Source organism: Prunus persica, chromosome G7 (genome assembly GCF_000346465.2).
Source record: "Prunus persica cultivar Lovell chromosome G7, Prunus_persica_NCBIv2, whole genome shotgun sequence".
Lineage (NCBI taxonomy): Eukaryota > Viridiplantae > Streptophyta > Magnoliopsida > Rosales > Rosaceae > Prunus > Prunus persica.
Window position 1 is genome coordinate 20,810,989 of NC_034015.1, and position 20,028 is coordinate 20,831,016.

A 20,028-nucleotide genomic window follows, 5' to 3' on the forward strand; every position below is an offset into this window, starting at 1 on the left:
ACATCAATTTAAGATTAGAAAAGTTGATTTTCTTGAAGTTAGAGGGCGAGAGTAATATGTTAGCATTCTTCTAGTCTCTTTTTGTACACGATAATACATTGGTTCGATAAGTGAATCAATTAGTTAAATGACTCAAATTCTTATACAACATGGTAAATCATCATGAGATCAAATTTGGAGGCAGGGGTCTGGTTGAATTACTCCGGAGGCAACGCCGTGGGCATTGGTGCAGTTAGAAGTCACGTTCTGCCCTGCTAGAGCGGATCTAAGGTATATTGACTTCAAATATATACTGGTGCAAGCAACTGAGCGACTGCAATTCAGATTCATAGCTACACGGGAACTAGATGTCCCATACAATTGATTGAAGGAGACATCAGTTATGTGAACCCCAGTTTCCTACAACCAAAAAGTAGCGCAAATGAACAAGATTTAAAACTAAGTTAGAAATCAGGAAAAAGAAGGGTGTGACTGGTTTACCATTTCCTTGCAGGCACCACTTTTGTTGCAGTAGTTTTGATCGATAATTATGGGGTTCTTGACGGACCCAAAAAAGATGTGCTCAAATGTGACCCGCCGGACATAGCCTCTGCCGACCTTTATGAACATGTAAATTTAGGAAGAAAATGTCACAAGACAGAAAAACTTAAAATGTGAGCATTTATACCACTTTGATTTAGTACCTGCCATGTCTTGATCCGAGCTCCGTTGGTAGTTCCTTGGAGGTATACCTTACTTACATGAATGTTCTCTACCTGAACAAAATTCCCACTCCTCCCTAAGCTTCCAATGCTGTTGTATTCAAACACAGTCGAAAGGAAGGGCATCTAATTTAGTGATTAATAAGGTTGTTTAATCTTGTAAAGACAATGTAATTAACAACATATTACCTAATTCCATGACCCGGACCGCATTTAACATAGGAGATGACTATGTTGGATGTATGGTCTCCAATGGACACACAATCATCACCTGTGGATCAAAATAAGTCATTGCTGATGGACAAAATAAAAATATATATATAGGAAAAGTTGGAATGTTAAGAAAAAAGACTGAGAAATTGTTAATTACCGGTGCCTATAATGGCGTTGGTGATAACCACATTGTGAGAGGCTGAGATGTGAATGCCATCAGTGTTGGGGCTCCTCTCTGGAGCTTCAATCAGTACATTTTCTATGTTGATCCCATCACAGTCTCTGATTAGGACATGGGTTTGAGAGCTGTTTAGGAAATGAATCTCACTGATGCTGCTGTTTTTACACGACACCAACTTCACTGCCTGCGCTTCACCATCATATAAATAAGGCTTAATTGTTCTAGTGCCCCTGAAACTAAGGTCAAATGTTGCTTCAATCTCAAGATGATACGATAATTATTTAGGCCATGAGAATATTGTTATTACTTACAGTTGGGGCCAATGTACTGCATCCCACCTGAAAGGTTGGCATTTGGCAACAACAAACTATATCAGAAAGAGAGACGGCAGAGCCGATTAATTTACACAATAATATTAATATTAATAGGTGAATTTTATTTATTTTTAATGTAAAATTTGGAAATGTACGAACCAGGCGAGGGTGGTCTCTGCATGACTGATCCCACCAGGCCTTGCCCCTTCCATTGATTCTACCAGGGCCAGCAATGTTGAGACCGCTTACACCATTGAAAGCTAGCCATTGACTTGGGTCAAGCTCCTTCCATGCTCCAGGGGAGTCTGGTGCCAAAAGTCTCCCAAATATCTGTTTATGGAAAATCACCAACCATTTGGGCAATACCAATGAAATATCAATCATTTGTCAGAAAAGAAACCCAATATATTTATTTGATAAATTATTGCACCAACCCAGAAAACAAAAATCTACATATACATAACAAAAACTATATCAGAAAGATCTTTGACCCACCAAAAAATTGATGCTTTTAGCCCTGCATGGACCGCTGAAAACGATTGGATTGAGCAGAAATCTCTTCGGTGGAACGATTAAGGTAGGATTTTCAGTTTCTGAGGTGCATGCTGCATTCCATGCCTTCAAGAATGCCTGTAATCTCAATGATATGACATTAATTAGTGGATAAAAACTCATATCATCACTGAGAAAGAAAATCAACTGTAAGTTGAAAGGAAAACAGAGTTTGCCTACTTCGGAATCATCTATGTGGCCTCCACTGACAGCTCCATAGTCTCTGACATCAAAAGTCGTTTGATTTGCATGTTCAGTTGAACAAGCAATACTGACAGAAACTAATGACCCAACAAAAAGCAGCAAAAAATAATGACCACCCTGCATCGATTCAAACGAAAGCAGAAAGGTTTTCAAAATATATATTAACAATGGGAGGGAGACAAGACAATATAAAAAGAAATGGGTTTTTGTTTTTACATATGAAAACCAATTTATAATATATGCTTAAAAATCTTCATTTCTTAGCAATTACTTTCCAAAAAAAAGTCCTAATCTATAGCAATAACTTTTATTAACACATAGATTTGACCATGTAAAACAAATCTAAGTCATGAAACTCATTAAGCCTGAGATCTGAAAGACCCAAAATCACACAAAAGTCAAGAAAATGACAACAGATTAATTAAAATTAAAACATATATACCGAGTCATAAATAAATGCTGTAGAGGCTAACACTTGGCTTCTTACCATGGCATTCGTGGAATTAAGATACCTCCAAAAGGAAGCCGCAAACTTTATGGTATCTGCAAGAACATGGAGAAACCAAAAAAACAAAAACAAAAACCCAAATGGCAAGTTATGAGTTTAAGATTTATTGATTATTTATCAGCAAATAGAGCAGTCTAAGAACTCTTATGGGCAGTTATAAATGATAGGAAAATAAAAACGTCAAGTAACTTAATACCATTCAACTGAACTTTAACTCAGATAAAATCCCATACCACTTCATTTTCCCAGTAGCTGCTTGACAGTAAAGGGATGTTAGCTAAGGCTTCAAATGAGGATGAGAATATTTTGTGCTATGCTCCATGGCCATATGTTCTGTCAACCCTTCGATTCGATGCATTCTTTCTTCTAAATGAGGATGAGAATAGCATTGAACTCAGTCGTGTGTAGAGATAAGTAGTATGAGTTTGGAGGAAATCAGAGTTACTTCTTGAAGTCCTTTTTTTTTTTTAATAATATGGGAGACAAGCAAGTAACCTGATCACATTGATGCAAAAAAAAGCTTCTAATTCTGCATATATGCTGCAAAACCAAGTAGTGTCATAAAATTTATGTTTCTGTATCAAGATTCAAAACTGCTAGTTATAACACGCGTTAAGTTATGAAAAACGTTTATATATGCATCTAGAAACGAAATTAGTCTCATCTATTTTATCTTCGTTTTTAATATATGAGCTGAAGAGGGCGGGAAGGCCAAGTTTTATCATAACCATTCAACCGTCGGTTGAATGGTTAGCAATCCTTGTTGAATAGAGAAGCTTCTGTGCTGCTTTCTTTTATGACCAAAGAAGCAATTTTAAGGTTGGTGTCTGTTAGAAGCTCCAACATTACTGATGTTGTTGAGGAGGTTGAATGGTTAGCAAGAAAATGAGTATTTAGTTTGTCAAATATTGAGAAAGTGGTGTTTGAGCATTTGGTTAGTTTTTTGTTTTCCTTTGTTTTTCATGAAATGGATTTCATTTTATTTCATTCAAACATCAAGCAAAGGAAGCTTAATTTGATTTGGCAAGTCTTGCTTCTTCAATAACATGGTATGATCATCTGCTGCTGGCAAGCATTTCTGTTTTGACGACTGCAGGTGTATCAAATCAACCAAAAGAGAGGGAAAGGCATGGCATCTCCGCCCCACAACAAACGTCTTCAAAAATGATAGTTTATTTGACCAAAAGGTGGTAATGCATGTAATTAATAAGAGGATTTTCTTATTATCATTGGATTTATGAATATTTTCATTTCCCTTTTATGAAGATTTCGTACTTTAGATTTCTATCACTCTACCTATCTCATACTTACCAAATGAGCTATGATTAATGATGGGAGAGCAACTTTTAACTTTTAATTTAACTGAAGTCATTTGAAAGAAGAAATCTTAAATTCCATTTCATGGTGATCATTATTGGCTACACAAGGCCTTAGCTTGACAGTAATGTCAAACTAGCCCTAACACACTAGTAAAAAAATTTGGTGAAAAAAATTAATTTATTATCTGGTATTTTAAAACTTCCGGTAATTCTCTTACGCGGGATCGTAATTACGTATTAATTACCTATTCTTTTTTGTTAGGCCTCAGCCTTGGGCTGTTTTTTGTTGGGCCCTTTTAAAGCTATGTGTAGGCTAGCCCTTGTTTGTCTGTCTCGGCCTTGGGTCCAGCTTTTTTTTTCCGGACTGGTTAAATAAATCAAACCAATTCAGAATATATTTGAGTGAGTTGCCAAAACTATTTTCTAGCCCCAAAAAAAAATGGATTTTGGAAAGGAAAATGTTAGGTTTATCATATTTTTCATACCACATCGTGTATCACCTCTTTAATAGAGGTGAGCTCTATTGTATTGGTGGGCTCCATCTTTATTAGAGAGGTGATACACAATGTGGTAAGTCTAGCATTACTCGGAAAGGAAAATGCAAACAAGTATAAAACAGAGCAAGATTGACGTTTTCAAGTTTTATTCTGTATACATGATGACAAGGATCCACAGAAGTGAGCAAACATTGATTGAGCATCACACAAGTTTAGAACACCTTTGGCCGGACTGTCCAAAACTATTTTATAGCCCAAAATAGGATTTTGGGAGAAACAGCATGACAGAGCAAGATTGATTGCCCAACAAAGTTTAGAACATTTTGGTTCAGCTGCCACAAACTGTTTTAGAGACAGTTATCAAAATTGATACAAAAGTAAGAATTTCCTTTCCTTCAATCCCATCCAGATTACTTCTTCTCTTTTCCCATACAAATCTTCAGTTCTTACTCATTCATCCCAAATCGGCCGCCATCTTTGTTTTGTTCATCCGACTTTTGTTCAATCTTTGCTCTGTTTTTACTGGTGCCCTATTTTATTTTATTTTTGTCACCGGTCGGTGGGTCTGTGAGTTAAAATCTTAGCCACACATCTGATCAAACGGCTCAGAAAGAGAGCCCTGCGACCAAAATCCGTAGCTTAAGGAAAGCGCACCCTCGTACAACACAAGTCTCTCTATCTTCACCCTCTGTGGACTACTGAGAGCTGAAATTTCAACTCTCTCTCCCAGAAAATCTTCTAGAGCAACAAGCAACTGCAAGTATCTGTATCAGATCCAATCTTAATTTTCCGAGAAAGTCACCTATTCTCCTGGAAAACAAACCCAAACTCTTCCCACTAGTTTCCCAATTTTCCATGGCTAATGCCTGGAAGAAAGAGAAACCCATGAGACCCCTATTGCTTCTCTTCTCTGCCACTCTCGTCCTCGTCTTCATCTTCTTCTTCCTCGCCTCTCGCCCTTCCTCAAACCCCTCCCCTCCAGGCCTTAACCCCACCATCAGAACCGATCTCCCGATTTACCCACTCCCACCTTTCAATTGCGAAGAGTGCCGGCAGTCCCACCCTGTAATCGCTAACGTTGTCGAAGGCCTTAGCTACCCTTTCATCTACTCGCTCGCCGATTTGGGTAGGTTGCCCGAGAAGCCGCACAAGGACATCGTCAGATTTCTCAAGGGCAAGCCTTTTCGGAGACCCGATATATCGGCGACGATTCAGGGGCTTTTGGAGAAATTCAAAGGTGAAGGGAGGGACAATGGGCTTGTGGTGGACGTGGGTGCCAATGTGGGCATGGCCAGCTTCGCCGCCGCGGTTATGGGCTTTCAGGTGCTAGCTTTCGAGCCCGTTTTCGAAAATTTGCAGAGGATTTGTGATGGCATTTACTTGAATCGTGTTGGAGATTTGGTCACTGTGTTCGAGGCCGCAGCCTCCGATCGCCCTGGCAATATCACCTTCCACAAGGTACCGTCTTTTTTCTTTTCTTTGGGTTGAATTTTAGTCATTCTTGTTTTGCCTCTCTGCTTCTGTTTTCTTTCTTTTGCATTTTGAGCTTTATTTTGAAGCTTTTATGCTGTTGTTGGTTGTTTCACTATTTTTGTGATTACATAAGCCGGTACCTATGACTGGGTTTATGAAATGAATATCCTTTTTTGTTTCTTTTCTTCCAACATTGTGGAAGTTGAAACTTGAAATGAATTTCAAATTGTTGAAGATGAGTAAATAATATGACATTTGCAATTTGAGAATACATAGAAAAGTAATTAGGGTGATTCCAACTTTGTTTCTCCTAGGCATATGGATATGAAAATTTAATTATGTGCTGTAGTTACATGATGGGTTGAATTGGTGGTCATACTGAAGTCATGGGAACCTAGGTTGTGCTTTTGATTGATTGAAAATCATGCATTGCCTTTAGTTCTGCTGCCCTTTTTTAGCCTTTGTTTCACTGAGAATATGAAACATGCAATATATGATGCTTAGGATTAAATACTTGAGAGAGGCTGTGATATTAAACGGCATTCCAATTAGCACAACCAATTCTATTTATGGCATGTTGTTTGATTTGTATAGGGAAGCAATGGGTCATGTTTTTTCCCTTTCTTGTCTGATTCGTTCTTCATTTTTATAACAACAGATAACTATTAATAAGCTCTCCAAAATGTCAATTTGTAATGCTGTGATAATCTCCTGTCTGCTGCGTTTCTAATGTGAATCTTGCTTATGTGACCAGTTGGTCAGTCGGATGGACAATAGTGCTATTTCGGCTGCTGGTGCAAAGTTGGCCTTCAAGAATAAGGAAGAGGTGGCAGTTCAAGTAAGAACCATCCCGCTTGATGATGTAATCCCAGATTCAGAGCCTGTTCTTCTGCTCAAGATTGATGTTCAAGGCTGGGAATATCATGTGCTGAAAGGAGCGTCCAGGTTACTATCAAGGAAGGCAAGCAAAGCACCCTATATCATTTATGAGGAAGATGAACGGCTCTTGCAAGCCAGTAATAGCAGCGCAAAAGAGATACGAAAGTTCCTACGTGGTGTGGGTTACAATCATTGCACGCAGCTTGGTACAGACGCACACTGCACCAAATTGGGTTAGCATGTATTTCGTACCTTCAGCTTTGCCACAAGAACCAGAACCACACTACTGTGTCATGGTTGGTTTGCGTATAATCTTCTGAGAGGGATTAATCATACATGTTTCTGTCAGATAAGTTAGACGTTTGGTTTTACACGGGTATCACTACAACACGGTGAGAGACTGGAGTCTGTAGATGCAGGGCCAATGCACAGTGGTTGAAGGCAAGCTTTTTGAGAGGAAGAACATTCCCTCAAGACATTGAAATACGTTGAAAGGAGATCTGGTTCGGAAGAAGCTGCTCGTTGAGCTCAACTAGATTTATCTTTATATGTTGGCCGGCATTCTTTTCTTACCAATTGGCTTTGGTTTACATTTTGTTGGTGCAGTGTGCCGTTGGAGGCTTTTAATTGTAAAGTTATTTATTGTTGCCTGATGTTACTGATGCATTTGAGAGACCTTCAATTTCCATTGGATTCATTGAGGATGTTGACTTCAATATTTGTTAGTTCTAGTAGACAGACACCATATACTTTTACCCCTTTCATTGCTGTGCGATGAAGGCACTCTATTGGAAACGTGTGCAGGGGAAAAGAAAACTGAAAGTATACGCAGACGCTTACCTGCACTGCATATCAACTAGCTCTTAATATACCTATTACATTTCTTTTAACAAATACATATGTTGATATACCAATATTTTTTTTCCGGTTAATATTCCTTTTGATGTTTATTTATATATTTGACAAAATAATACTTATATATGGTGATTTTTTTCCTATTGAGAGAAGCGATGACATACTAAACTCACGTGACTCCTCTTTTTTCTTTCCTTGGTAATTTATTTGTGTATTATTGGCGTTTCTTCCCTTTTGTATTCTAGTATAAATGGTTTCTTGTTTTGTTAATGATGTGCTATTTATGAATTTGTGGAGGTGTTAATTGGTTTCCATTATGAACGGATAGATTGTTAACTTTATGTATCAACGGCTGGGCTTTTTCCGTTTATTATCCATGGCATCCTACAAATTCAAAACAGCCCACTAACTTACAATCTAAAAAGATTCCCGGAATCTATCCTCTCACTTTCACATTCTAAGCGTGATAGATAATAAAATAGTATAAAATGCTGTGAAGGTAAACTTCCACTTATAAGTTATAATTATGGCAAGAAGAAACTGTTATCAGTCAACCTCACACTCACAGAAACAGAATCACAGCAAGGTGATCATGAGATGGCCAACCATCCCATTAGCTATGTCTGGAAAATTTCCTACAACCAACCAACCACCGCCGTCATTGAAGGAAAGAGGGATATTGCTCCGTTTACGCAAGAGGACAAGCTGGCTAATTTAAATTAAGCTAACCCTCCCTGCTCTGCTATCGACCGGAAAATGCTTCGGACAGGTCAGGCCTATATGCATTGGGTATTGCAAATTAATTAGTTTTATACAAGAGAATAGAAAGGGTGCAATGCAGCTATATATTATTTTCTTTGGTCATCATCTGTTTGTATTGATGTTCCTTTAATAATAAGATGCAGCTCTTTTGTCACTGCCTATAGATTGGAAATGAAATTCATTACAATCTATATAGGCTATAGTTGGCTGCTTCTTCGCCTGGCGGTGATCGAGCTTGTTATTTTTGCTTGTCCTCGTTTTTATGATCAACTTGTGGCATATAGTAGGTGGCAAGTATTATATCCCAAAACACAAAGAAGGGCTGAGAGAAGTTATACTTGGTTCCATGAAGCTGATGGTGAAGAGCATGGTAACCACTATTGTTTCTGAAAAATACATGTAATGGGTTCCAAGGGATCCATAACCCAGAATGATCGTCCACGGCTTTGATCGTTGCAAAGGAGAAGAAGAAGATGGAGGCTCGTGCAGACATTCCAGACACCAGAAAACTTATTGCCCCGCTCATCGTATCCACCATAAGTCCCTCCAAAGGGTGATTGTAAAAAGCTCCAAACGCGTAAGGAGCCATTAGTCTGTGATGATGCGAGTGGATATGCTTGTACAAAAACTTATTCTGATGCATGTATCTATGCATGAAGTATTGCCACGTGTCCATTACCACCATGGCAGTGGCGAACTGAATAATATACCTGCATGCAGATGCAGCGGCTCCAGTCCCTCCTCCTGCTGCAGCATGAGCAGCCGCATGGACATCATGATGATTTGCGCCTCCAGTTAGAAAGAACAGCAGAGCCGCACTGATGGCCTGCAAGGATTGCTGCACTAAGACGCCTTTGATGACTGTCGATCTGGACACCAAATTTTTCTCATCTTGTTCTTCAGTTGTTTGCATTTTGTACTTGGGAAATGCAGTTTCTATAACTGCAACTATGCCTGCATAAATCCAATATATGAAGATTGGGACAAAAATTCCCAACACTTCATCTGAATTTTTAAAGTTGATACCCATAGGAAAATTCATTCCCATACTTAATAATTGTGACGAGGGGCCTTGTATATATAGGGAGTGGGGTCAATTGGGTCTTGGGATTTGGTATTATTATTATCATCTTCTTTGATTGGATTTGGTTTTATTATCTTTTTTGTATATGAATAATCTGATTGTTTTTTTATGAACAATATTAATGTGGCTAGTCTTTTATTTACAAATGCTAGGTGGCTAGGTAGGTACAATAAATTTGCAACCCCTGTGCATGATTTACATAGTTGTTGCAATCCCTGTGCACCGTGAAACTTCCCAGCCTATAGCACTTGACCCATAATTATAAGTCTTGGGCTAATCTAGGAATGTACATATATATATATATATATATAGATATATTCCTAGTCAGATTATCCTTATCTTGGCCTCTTGTACTGTAAATAGTCTTGGGTTAATGGCAAAATTCTAGCACTAAAACCCTTGTGCGCTGCGCACTAGTTGGTTTGACAAAGACTTTTATTTCCATTTGAATTGGTCCACTATACTCATATCATACACAATTCTTCTAATTTCTTAATCCGAGATATCTCCATATCCTACCTACGGCCAAGATTTCATAGGACGACGATGGTGACAAACAAACGTACGTAGTGCGAAATCTCACCTTTGTTTGTTTGCCTTGTTTGCTGTTCTCTTACTTACTGCCTCTCTCTCTCTCTCTCTCTCTCTCTCTCTCTGCTTTTGCCTTGTTAAATTAAATTTGCATTGTATTTGTCTCCTTTAAAACTGAAGAAGGACCTGCGTGCAATTGGGTGGTAATCTTATCCTACGTTGGTTGAGAGAAATACATAACTGGAGTCTGGAGGAGGCTTGTTGCTGGTTTCATATAATAATATATAAGGAGATGGATGGATATATGAAATGAAACCCTGCTTTTCGATGAATATTAAAACAAGGAAACGAAATCTCTGCCTTATGCTGCTGACATTGTTGTCATGAAGCTTAACTTAACTGGAGATTTTTGAATCCGATCTTATTAATAAGAGATGAATGTTCAGTTTATTATGACAATCTGACTATTATAATCCAAATTCCTTAACTCGATAAGTTAATGAATCAAATATGAATATCATTTGGCTTTTTATGTTTATTATTACAGATTTTTCTTTTTTCTTTTTTTTAATGATAAAGGAAAAATACAGATATATCATTTGGTAACGTCAAAACTAAGTATTTCCCCAGAATAAAAGGCAAGTTTGAGGATCACATAATCAATTATATCAATTAATTGGAGAGAGTTTTTTTCAATAAAGGACAAAATTAATAGGAAGCCCAAATGTATTTGACCTGTATTTGTATTCATTGTCCCAAAAGGACGCTGCTTCCCTCTCATTTCCACTCCGGGAGGCATTCCTACTTCATACAAAGCACAGGTTGACGTATATACAAAAATAATTATTTAGGGTTATCCTCTCGTTTTCTTTTCCATAGACGAGAATGAGATCCGAGAGAGAGGCAAAATTAACTTTGTTGGCTGTGTGACATCATAATCATAGACGAAGGCTTTCGGCAGAGATTTCGTTTACTTTACTTGGTCTACGAATACAAAACAGAGGAGGAAGAGAATAGTATCCGCCATTGCCAGTCAAGCCATGAACCTCGAACCAGAGCAGCAGCACCCGCCAAACTCCAAGTCTTCCCCTGAAGGAGAAGGAGAAGGAGCCGACGATCAAGTGTCCAATCTGAAAATGACGTCATGGGCTGCTCTAGAGCGACTGCCTACTCGCTCGAGAATAAGGAGAGGTATCTTAGTCTCCCACGATCAACAAGAGCAGGGTGGCCAAAACAGAGAGATTGATGTAAAGAAACTTGAGCCAATAGAAAGGAACAAGTTGCTGGAGAGGCTGCTCAAGATTAATAATGCTGCAGACGACCAAGATAATAATAATAATAATAATGGCGCCACGTCTTCCTTCTTGCTCAAGCTCAAGGACCGCATCCATAGGTAATTCTTCTGAATGCTTGCGGCTTAGCTTTGAATTATGTACTCTCTGCATTGGTTTGGCGGGTTTTTAATTTCTCTGTTTCTTAAATTCTAAACGCAGAGTTGGACTTGAATTTCCAACAACTGAAGTGCGGTTCGAGAATTTGCACGTTGAAGCACAAGCTTACGTAGGAAGCAGGGCATCACCTACCATGCTCAACTTCTCCATCAATATGTTAAAGGTAAGAAATAAATAGTTCATCTTTCTTTTGAATCAAATTTTATATATGTGTTTATATATCCATGACATGTATGTATGCAAATGGAACTAGCTTTTAATTCAAATCATGGTTGTAGCTTAGTTTCACCTAGCTGGTACATATCAAACCAACCAACCTTTTTCTTTTTGGATTTTAAGGGGTTCCTGAATTGTTTTCACATTCTTCCGAGTAAAAAAAACCCATTGCCAATCCTCCATGATGCAAGTGGAATTATCAAGCCAAGAAGGTAATTAGATTCGATTTTCAAGCTGCGCCTCCACACGCTGGCGCTTTTCATGCATCATATTGATCATCTTCTGGTCTGATTTCTGCAGGATGACACTACTTTTAGGCCCCCCAGGCTCTGGAAAGACCACATTACTATTGGCATTGGCTGGAAAACTTGATAAACATTATCTAAAAGTAAGCATAAGGATATCATTGTCATCATACTAGTAATATCTCATATGTAAATTCACTGATTGGATGTAAATGTAATTGATCGAATTGCTTCATTACGACTTGACTATTAGCTTTCGGGGAGAGTTACATACAACGGACAAGGGATGGGGGAGTTTGTACCGCAGAGGACGGCAGCTTATGTTAGTCAACATGATCTCCACATACCAGAATTGACAGTGAGAGAAACGTTGGCTTTTTCAGCTAGATGTCAAGGGGTTGGACCACGTTATGGTACTCTCTAACTCAAAACACCCTTGCTCTAGTTTTGAACAACTCTGGACAATCTGAATTGAGTTATTAATTTTTTGCATTTGGAAAATTTTCAGAAATGTTGATAGAATTATCAAGGAGAGAGAAGGCTGCAAATATTATGCCAGATCTTGATCTTGATCTCATCATGAAGGTATGAACCTAGTTAATGTGGAACTGTTTCATTTGTCTTATTCACCAATGAACAAGATGCTGCAGTATCAGCTGATAGGCAATTTAGTTTGTACTTGTTCCTTGAAGTAGCATTTCCATCTTCCAGAATTTCTTCGTAGTTCAACTTTTTTTTTTTTTTGGTTGCAGGCAGCAGCACTAAAAGGACCGGAAACCAATGTTGTTACAGATTTGATACTCAAGGTATGTACCCGCAATTCGTCCAAGTTAATGCCTAACATTACATAATATAAAGATACTAACTCTCTTGGTCTATATACTTTCCAATTGAGCTAAAAAGAATTTGGAATTTTTCGCTAATAAAACTTTGCAGGTTCTGGGACTGGAAGCTTGTGCTGACACCGTGGTAGGGGACGAAATGACCAGAGGTATATCTGGTGGACAGAAAAAGAGAGTCACGACAGGTAGAGCTATCATAGAAATTGTAATTCCAAACCCTGAATGTCTCACAGGATAATTAGGCTGATTCTTATAAATGAAAAATGGCCAACAATTACAGGGGAGATGCTGGTTGGACCAGAAAGAGTACTTTTTATGGATGAGATATCAACTGGCCTGGACAGTTCAACAACATTTCAAATAGTGAATTCACTGCGACAATACGTCCACATCCTCAACGGAACTGCATTAATCTCCCTCCTGCAGCCAGCACCAGAGACTTATGCTCTCTTTGATGATATAATTCTTCTCTCGGATGGCTACATTGTGTATCAAGGCCCCTGTGAGAATGTGCTTGAGTTCTTTGAGTACATGGGCTTCAAATGTCCAGAGAGGAAAGGAATTGCTGATTTCCTACAAGAAGTAACTTAACTTAACTTACTCATACAGTTAATGACATATATCTCCTCCCACTAATTCAACTTCCATTTTTGTTTTGAATTCAATGATAGGTGACATCAAGGAAAGATCAAGAGCAATACTGGGTTCATAGAGAAAAGCCTTATGGCTTTGTAACAACCAAAGAATTTTCTGAAGCAATGAAGTCATTTCACATTGGTCGAAAACTTGGTGATGAGCTTGCTATTCCATTTAACAAGTCTGAAGGCCACCCTGCAGCATTAGCAACTAGGAAGAATGGTGTTAACAAGAAGGAACTGTTCAAAGCTTGTATGGACAGACAAATTTTGCTTATGAAGAGGAATAAGTTTGTCTACATTTTCAAATTGGCGCAGGTACAAGTAGTATATAACAGTTATAGCTCATCTTTGATTTTATTTTCAGCAAATGAAGTGCTTTTGTTGTCTACGGTTTCAGCTTATTGTAGCTGCTTTTGTAACAACGACGTTGTTCCTACGTACTGAGATGCACCGGAGCACAGTAGAAGATGGGGGAATTTATATGGGAGCTTTATTCTTTACACTGCTCTCAATTATGTTCAACGGGTTTGCAGAGCTTCATATGACTGTTGAGAGACTTCCCGTGTTCTTCAAGCAAAGGGACCATCTGTTCTATCCTGCTTGGGCATACTCTTTACCGCAATGGGTGATAAGGATCCCTATGACCTTTGTGGAAGTCTTCATTTGGATGATCATCACTTACTACACTATAGGTTATGATCCGAGCATTGGAAGGTGATCGAAAAGTGAAAGATATTCTAATTACTTTTGAAAATTTGGTCCCAGATCAGATTATGTATTGGTTATGAAATCTAATTAACAAAATTCACTAACTTGTAACAGGTTTTTCAAACAGTTCCTTGTACTACTGTGTATTAGTCAGATGGCAAATGGACTGTTTCGATTGATAGGAGCATTAGGAAGGAACATAACTGTTGCAAACACATTTGGGTTTGTTGCTTTCCTCGTCATTCTTGGTCTGGGTGGCTTTATCTTATCACAAGGTAAATCTTTCTTTGGTACAATCTCATATCATATAATTTAAGGTTTGATGTTAAAGAATATGTCTTTGTTTGATTCAGAGGATATGAACAAATGGACGTTGTGGGGATATTATCTCTCACCATTCACGTACGGACTGAATGCAATGGCTGTCAATGAATTTCTAGGAGAAAGTTGGAGCCAGGTACGTAAGGATCTCTTTTGTGAAATTTTTTTTGTTTCGGAAAATGTTAGCTAATTAATTTGCGTGAGAAAATTTGTATTACAGGTTCCTGCCAACTCAACAGAAGCATTAGGAGTTTTAGTCTTGAAGTCTCGAGGGATATTCCCGGAAGCACGTTGGTACTGGATTGGAGTGGCAGCTTTGATTGGATTTATTCTTCTGTTCAATATCCTTTTCAATTTGGCACTTCAATATCTTGATCGTAAGAACCAACCTAGACCCTTTTCTGTTTTCGAACACAATTTTTTTTTTTTTTGGTAAAACTGTTTTCAAACAGAATTGAATGTCTATGTTCTGATAATGGGAATCAATTTCCTTTCCTGCATGCACAGCACTTGAGGAGGCCCAGGCAGCAGTTTCCAATGAGGCTTTGGCTGCAACAGACGGTAGCAAAAATGCAGCAAATCGGACCAAGCAGCGCGGAGTGGTTCTTCCTTTTGAATCCCTTTCAGTTACGTTTGATGAAATTAGATATGCTGTTGACATGCCACAGGAAATGAAGGATCAAGGCATAACCGATGACCGGCATGAAATTCTGAAGGGTGTGAGTGGTACTTTTAGGCCTGGTGTCCTAACGGCTCTAATGGGTGTTAGTGGTGCTGGAAAAACTACTCTGCTGGATGTTTTGGCAGGAAGAAAAACAGGTGGATACATTGAGGGAAGCATCACCTTATCTGGATATCCAAAAAAGCAAGACACATTTGCTCGTGTAACAGGATATTGTGAGCAAACAGACATACACTCTCCCCATGTTACAGTTTATGAGTCTTTGGTTTACTCTACATGGCTCCGATTACCTCCAGAGGTCGATCTCCAGAACAGAAGGATGTTCATTGAGGAAGTAATGGAGCTTGTGGAGTTGACAACGATACGTGACGCACTTGTTGGATTGCCTGGAGTGAATGGTCTCTCAACTGAGCAGCGCAAACGGCTAACGATTGCGGTAGAGCTTGTTGCCAACCCATCCATCATATTTATGGATGAGCCGACCTCTGGCCTTGATGCCAGGGCAGCAGCAATTGTAATGAGAACAGTGAGGAATACAGTGGACACCGGAAGAACTGTAGTCTGCACCATCCACCAGCCAAGCATTGACATATTCGATGCTTTTGATGAGGTGATCATAAGATCCTTTTTTATGCTTTAGGAGTATTTGGATACTATGCTATTTTAGTGTTACAAGAACTTAAATTTTTTTTGATTTCCTGTTGCAGATGCTGCTTTTGAAACAGGAAGGGGAAGAAATCTATGTTGGCCCTTTAGGCCGCCATTCTTCCAAGTTGATCGAATACTTTGAGGTTAGGCTTATGCATACATGAAATATACTTATGCCATATTTTCTGCTCAACTTCTATTACTAACATAGATGAGTTATATTTAATCAATGAATTAGGGGATTAGAGGAGTTCCTAAAATAAAGGATGGTTACAATCCTGCAACTTGGATGTTGGAGGTTACTTCTGCAGCACAAGAAGCAGCTCTAGGGGTTAATTTCGCAGACATATACAAGCATTCAGAAATGTACAGGTAAGAGATCCATAAAAACTCAGATAATAATATTGCTAAGTAGACATCTGTTTCAGCTACTAATGATATATGTGTTAATGTTTAGGAGGAACAAGGCCTTGATCAAGGAACTAAGTACTCCTACACCAGATTCAAAAGACTTGCACTTTCCAACACAATATTCTCAGTCTTTCTTTACACAGTGTCTAGCTTGCCTATGGAAGCAACATGTATCATACTGGCGAAACCCACAATACAGTTCAGTGAGACTTTTTTACACAGCTATGATGGCTTTGCTATTTGGAACAATTTTCTGGGATCTTGGCTCCAAAAGGTGATAATGTAACATACCTGTCAATCTCCTGGTTCTTAATTTGGCTAACTAAAAATTTTCCTGAAATGCAGGCAACGGCAAAGAGATCTTTTACAAGCAATGGGTTCTATGTATGCTGCTGTTCTCTTCATTGGGATACAAAATTCCTTATCAGTGCAGCCAGTTGTAGGTACTGAGAGGATGGTCTTTTACAGAGAAAGGGCTGCTGGAATGTACTCGGCTTTTCCATTTGCCTTTGGACAGGTTTGTTCACTAACTTGCAGCAAGGTTGTTTTTCCAAACGGAATCTCATGACCAAATTCCATTGTTGTATTGCAGGCTGTCATTGAAATCCCATACACTTTGATCCAGACTATCATATACGGGGTTATAGTATATAGCATGGTTGGATTTCAATGGACGGTCAGCAAGTTCTTTTGGTATCTCTTCTTCATGTATTTCACCTTCTTATACTTCACCTTCCATGGCATGATGATCGTGGCCATTACTCCCAATAACACCATCTCTGCTGTAGTTTCATCCGCCTTCTTTCCATTATGGAACGTTATTTCAGGATTTATCATTCCCAAAACAGTAAGTGCCCCCATGTTGCAAAAAGTGTTGTGACTAGAAACCCGTTTTCTGTTTTTCTGTTTGTGTTTGTGTGTTTGTGTTTATTTATTTATTTTTTTAAGTGTGCTCACGTTTTTGTTTGCTGGTTACAGAGAATTCCAATATGGTGGAGATGGTTCTATTGGATAAGCCCTACCTCTTGGAGCTTGTACGGATTGTTTTCTTCACAGTTTGGGGGCATAACGGACACACTTGATTCTGGTGAAACTGTGGATGATTTTATGAGGACTTATTTTGGGCATAGACATGACTTTCTAGATGTTGTTGCAATTGTGCTAGTTGGGTATTCAGTGGTATTTTGTTTCATCTTTGCCTTAGGAATCAAAACAGTGAACTACCAAAAGAGATGAAATTAACATTGTACATGTACTTCTAAAGAAAAAATATGATATGCAAGTTTCATTTTTTATACTTTTGATCTCTGACCGGACTTCCATGTATAAAATTGGTAGTATTATACATCACATAGAATAGAATGTTCAAAAGAATACAGCATAGTTTGAGCTGGTGACTATGGCACCAAAGTAATGTATACTATAAGTTAACTAAAAAAGATGTCACCTGAAAAAATATAGAAAATTCCAAAATTTAGAACCCCTCCGGTGGAACAATGCCAAAGCAAGGGCTGCCTCATGTGAAAAACATATATAAAGTAGCATTCTAGTTATTGATGTTTTTTTTTCATACCTCAGAAGATAACATCTTTGCTATCAGATAGCAGAATTGAATAGTTGTAACCACAATGCTCCAGCCTTCAAGAATCTTTTGGCCCACTGGTTTGGGAAGGGCCAGCTCTCTCCAACATCACATCATAAAGTTGCTTCCCATTCTGATCGCCACATGACAGCAGATATCAGATAATTTTACCACTTTTCAATCTGTATGTGTGTGTGTGTGTGTTAGGTTCAGTGTGTTCTGGCAAGATTTTGACCAAAACTATACCCTAACTAACCTTCCCTGCCCCCTTAAGTCCCATGCAATCTGAGAAAAAATCCTAAGAGCTTCACCAGGTAAATGTAAAAGATCAAAATAAAGCCCTCTTCCTAAATCTCATGCCCAAAGTACTTGTGTTCTCTCCCAAGCCTTCATCAGTTGCTAGAAGAATTCCATAGACTCGAACCCCACAAACAAATAAAAGCTTGAAACTTGGATACTTACAAATATCACTGGAAAGAAATGAACTTGTCCTTCAGGCTTTGTTTGCCTCTCCTTAAAATACACCAGAATAGGGAAATTTGGCCACCAAAGCTCCCAATTCACAAACGTTGAGTATCTATATTCGAAAAATAAGTTAACTGACTTACCTTTTAATGAAATCCAAAGGGTTCATAGAGCATACTTACTTCCAACGATTTTTTCCACCCACGAAGACATTTTCACCTGAATTCTGAAGCTGCTCTCCTACTTTTACTTCCTAGATAAGCAAAAATCACAGAGAAAAAGGTAAACTAAATCTAAAAGGAATTGAAGTATATTACTAGAAATACCACACTTCTTAAGAGGGTTGAATGAACAAACCAGAGCCTCGTCATCAAAGACAAATCTGACTCTAGTAGTCTGGAAGAAGAACACCCAAAGAAAAAAGTTCAGCTACTTCTCCAAATTTATATATTAAAGAAAAAAAGGCAACATGTCATGTCTAAGTTCTATTATCGAGCTTGTACTGCAACCATTTCCAGCACTGTTACCTGAAACAATAGGAGTAATCCAAGGAGACCTATGGGCGCAGCTGGTAAAATATTATTTGTATAAGCTAACCCCCCAGATAGACCTGTTTCAACCAACATTTTTGACATCATGTATAATGCAATCTTTGTTTAAACAACGGATAGTTGACAGGCGGCTATTTGATACAAGGTCCTCAAAGAAAGAGTCTAACCAACTATAATCATTACAAAATGTCAATATGAAAAAAATGAGTACGATGCATCATGCGTGTAGTGTTATAACTTGGAAATTTTAGGATTTGGCTTCTGATACTAAAAACTCCAAAGCTTAAGATGACCAAATAAAAAAGGAAGGCAGTTGCTCAGCCTTCAATGCTGCTCAAACATGCTATAAATTTCAAGCAGGAATGAAAAGACAACCTACTAACAATTAATCCCCGTGAACTGGGATAAGAAAGTTCTGTACACATAACTTCAACTGTGGTTTACATAAATTAGAATAATCAATACACAAACTTCAGCATCTACCTAGTAGAACAATTGGAATTCGGTAATCTGGCTCGGGGATCACAGTCTGTGTGCTCTTGACTTTCCTTCCAAACTGTCACAGATGAAACTAACATCAAGAGTGGCGTCCAGAATCTGGTCTTTAACAAAACTTATCAAACCAAGAATCAAAATTCTTGCCTCCTGAGGCAATATTGGGTACAAATCCTTATTTTCATAACCTTAAGAGTGTAACATCTCTCATATTGCAAAAACATATGCCACAAATGTGGATGTGGGTAAAATAATTATAGAAGGATTAAGTGAATAACCACCGAGGCAACAACAAGGGAGCCACCACCATTGGTGCCACTATTTCTTGTTCTCAGTAAACCTTGGTTATACTTCACTTTGTCATAATTTGGGCTCCTGAAGCTCCTCAAAAATCCACCCACTTCTCTATCTGTGTGAAATACTCTCATAATCAGTTCAATATATGCATCTCTCACTTGCCAAATTAATATACAGAACTACACACTTGTACTTCACTGAATTATCTGTGCACAATTGAAGATAGAAACCAACACTTAAAAAAAATGAAAGTACCGAACTTACTTTGCAGAGACAGAAAGCAAGGAGCTGCCAAGAGAGTGCTCGCCATTTTTCTGGGTTCGTTTTTTATTTTCTATAAACGACTGCTTTCTATTTCTAAAGAGTAGGAAATACCTCGAAACTGTTTGAAAAGTGAATTTAC

The 20,028-nt window shown here is 38.4% G+C and overlaps 5 protein-coding genes across 7 annotated transcripts; 2 read left to right on the top strand and 3 right to left on the bottom strand.

The window, feature by feature from the left end:
* Positions 45-2,289, bottom strand: LOC18770991 (probable polygalacturonase At1g80170). Its single transcript, XM_020568379.1, has 9 exons — positions 2,142-2,289; positions 1,905-2,039; positions 1,569-1,739; positions 1,407-1,433; positions 1,072-1,279; positions 891-972; positions 684-792; positions 481-597; positions 45-399 (listed from the first exon to the last, which is right to left on the bottom strand). The coding sequence occupies exons 1-9, from the start codon at positions 2,286-2,288 to the stop codon at positions 169-171; spliced, it is 1,227 nt and encodes a 408-aa protein (XP_020423968.1). The 5' UTR covers position 2,289; the 3' UTR covers positions 45-168.
* Positions 4,797-7,557, top strand: LOC18770444. Its single transcript, XM_007202176.2, has 2 exons — positions 4,797-5,947; positions 6,717-7,557. Exons 1-2 carry the CDS (start codon positions 5,345-5,347, stop codon positions 7,077-7,079), a joined length of 966 nt encoding a protein of 321 aa, XP_007202238.1. The 5' UTR covers positions 4,797-5,344; the 3' UTR covers positions 7,080-7,557.
* Positions 8,669-9,506, bottom strand: LOC18769317 (sphinganine C4-monooxygenase 1). Of its 2 annotated transcripts, XM_020569383.1 has the most exons (2): positions 9,248-9,488; positions 8,678-9,202 (listed from the first exon to the last, which is right to left on the bottom strand). In XM_020569383.1, exons 1-2 carry the CDS (start codon positions 9,486-9,488, stop codon positions 8,697-8,699), a joined length of 747 nt encoding a protein of 248 aa, XP_020424972.1. In that variant the 3' UTR covers positions 8,678-8,696. The 2 variants fall into 2 exon arrangements, with proteins under 2 accessions (XP_007204865.2, XP_020424972.1); XM_007204803.2 differs by having other exon boundaries at positions 8,669-9,506.
* Positions 11,148-17,479, top strand: LOC18771865 (pleiotropic drug resistance protein 1). Its single transcript, XM_020569385.1, has 21 exons — positions 11,148-11,466; positions 11,567-11,687; positions 11,864-11,952; positions 12,041-12,128; positions 12,239-12,398; positions 12,494-12,570; positions 12,738-12,791; positions 12,922-13,012; positions 13,108-13,409; positions 13,499-13,780; positions 13,863-14,179; positions 14,288-14,448; positions 14,527-14,630; positions 14,715-14,871; positions 15,002-15,786; positions 15,884-15,967; positions 16,063-16,196; positions 16,282-16,509; positions 16,581-16,752; positions 16,828-17,082; positions 17,214-17,479. The coding sequence occupies exons 1-21, from the start codon at positions 11,210-11,212 to the stop codon at positions 17,469-17,471; spliced, it is 4,176 nt and encodes a 1,391-aa protein (XP_020424974.1). The 5' UTR covers positions 11,148-11,209; the 3' UTR covers positions 17,472-17,479.
* LOC18771691 lies at positions 17,495-19,995 on the bottom strand. Of its 2 annotated transcripts, none has more exons than XM_007202505.2 (9): positions 19,890-19,995; positions 19,607-19,737; positions 19,317-19,389; positions 18,810-18,892; positions 18,640-18,678; positions 18,465-18,535; positions 18,280-18,394; positions 17,809-17,950; positions 17,495-17,682 (listed from the first exon to the last, which is right to left on the bottom strand). In XM_007202505.2, exons 1-8 carry the CDS (start codon positions 19,933-19,935, stop codon positions 17,876-17,878), a joined length of 633 nt encoding a protein of 210 aa, XP_007202567.1. In that variant the 5' UTR covers positions 19,936-19,995; the 3' UTR covers positions 17,495-17,682; positions 17,809-17,875. The 2 variants fall into 2 exon arrangements, with proteins under 2 accessions (XP_007202567.1, XP_020424973.1); XM_020569384.1 differs by having other exon boundaries at positions 17,513-17,682; positions 19,610-19,737.

Coding starts and splice junctions, on each gene's coding strand:
- LOC18771691 (XM_007202505.2), bottom strand. CDS start 19,935: ATGGCGAGCACTCTCTTGGCAGCTCCTTGCTTTCTGTCTCTGCAAA. Junction 18,679..18,809: donor GATTACTCCTATTGTTTCAG/GTAACAGTGCTG, acceptor TTCTTCTTCCAG/ACTACTAGAGTCAGATTTGT. Junction 18,395..18,464: donor GGTGGAAAAAATCGTTGGAA/GTAAGTATGCTC, acceptor TTTCGAATATAG/ATACTCAACGTTTGTGAATT.
- LOC18770444 (XM_007202176.2), top strand. CDS start 5,345: ATGGCTAATGCCTGGAAGAAAGAGAAACCCATGAGACCCCTATTGCTT. Junction 5,948..6,716: donor GCAATATCACCTTCCACAAG/GTACCGTCTTTT, acceptor TTATGTGACCAG/TTGGTCAGTCGGATGGACAA.
- LOC18769317 (XM_007204803.2), bottom strand. CDS start 9,506: ATGGGAATGAATTTTCCTATGGGTATCAACTTTAAAAATTCAGATGAA.
- LOC18770991 (XM_020568379.1), bottom strand. CDS start 2,288: ATGCAGGGTGGTCATTATTTTTTGCTGCTTTTTGTTGGGTCATTAGTT. Junction 1,280..1,406: donor GCAGTACATTGGCCCCAACT/GTAAGTAATAAC, acceptor GGTGAAGCGCAG/GCAGTGAAGTTGGTGTCGTG. Junction 598..683: donor CTCGGATCAAGACATGGCAG/GTACTAAATCAA, acceptor ATGTTCATAAAG/GTCGGCAGAGGCTATGTCCG.
- LOC18771865 (XM_020569385.1), top strand. CDS start 11,210: ATGACGTCATGGGCTGCTCTAGAGCGACTGCCTACTCGCTCGAGAATA. Junction 12,792..12,921: donor TTACAGATTTGATACTCAAG/GTATGTACCCGC, acceptor AAAACTTTGCAG/GTTCTGGGACTGGAAGCTTG. Junction 15,787..15,883: donor TATTCGATGCTTTTGATGAG/GTGATCATAAGA, acceptor TTCCTGTTGCAG/ATGCTGCTTTTGAAACAGGA.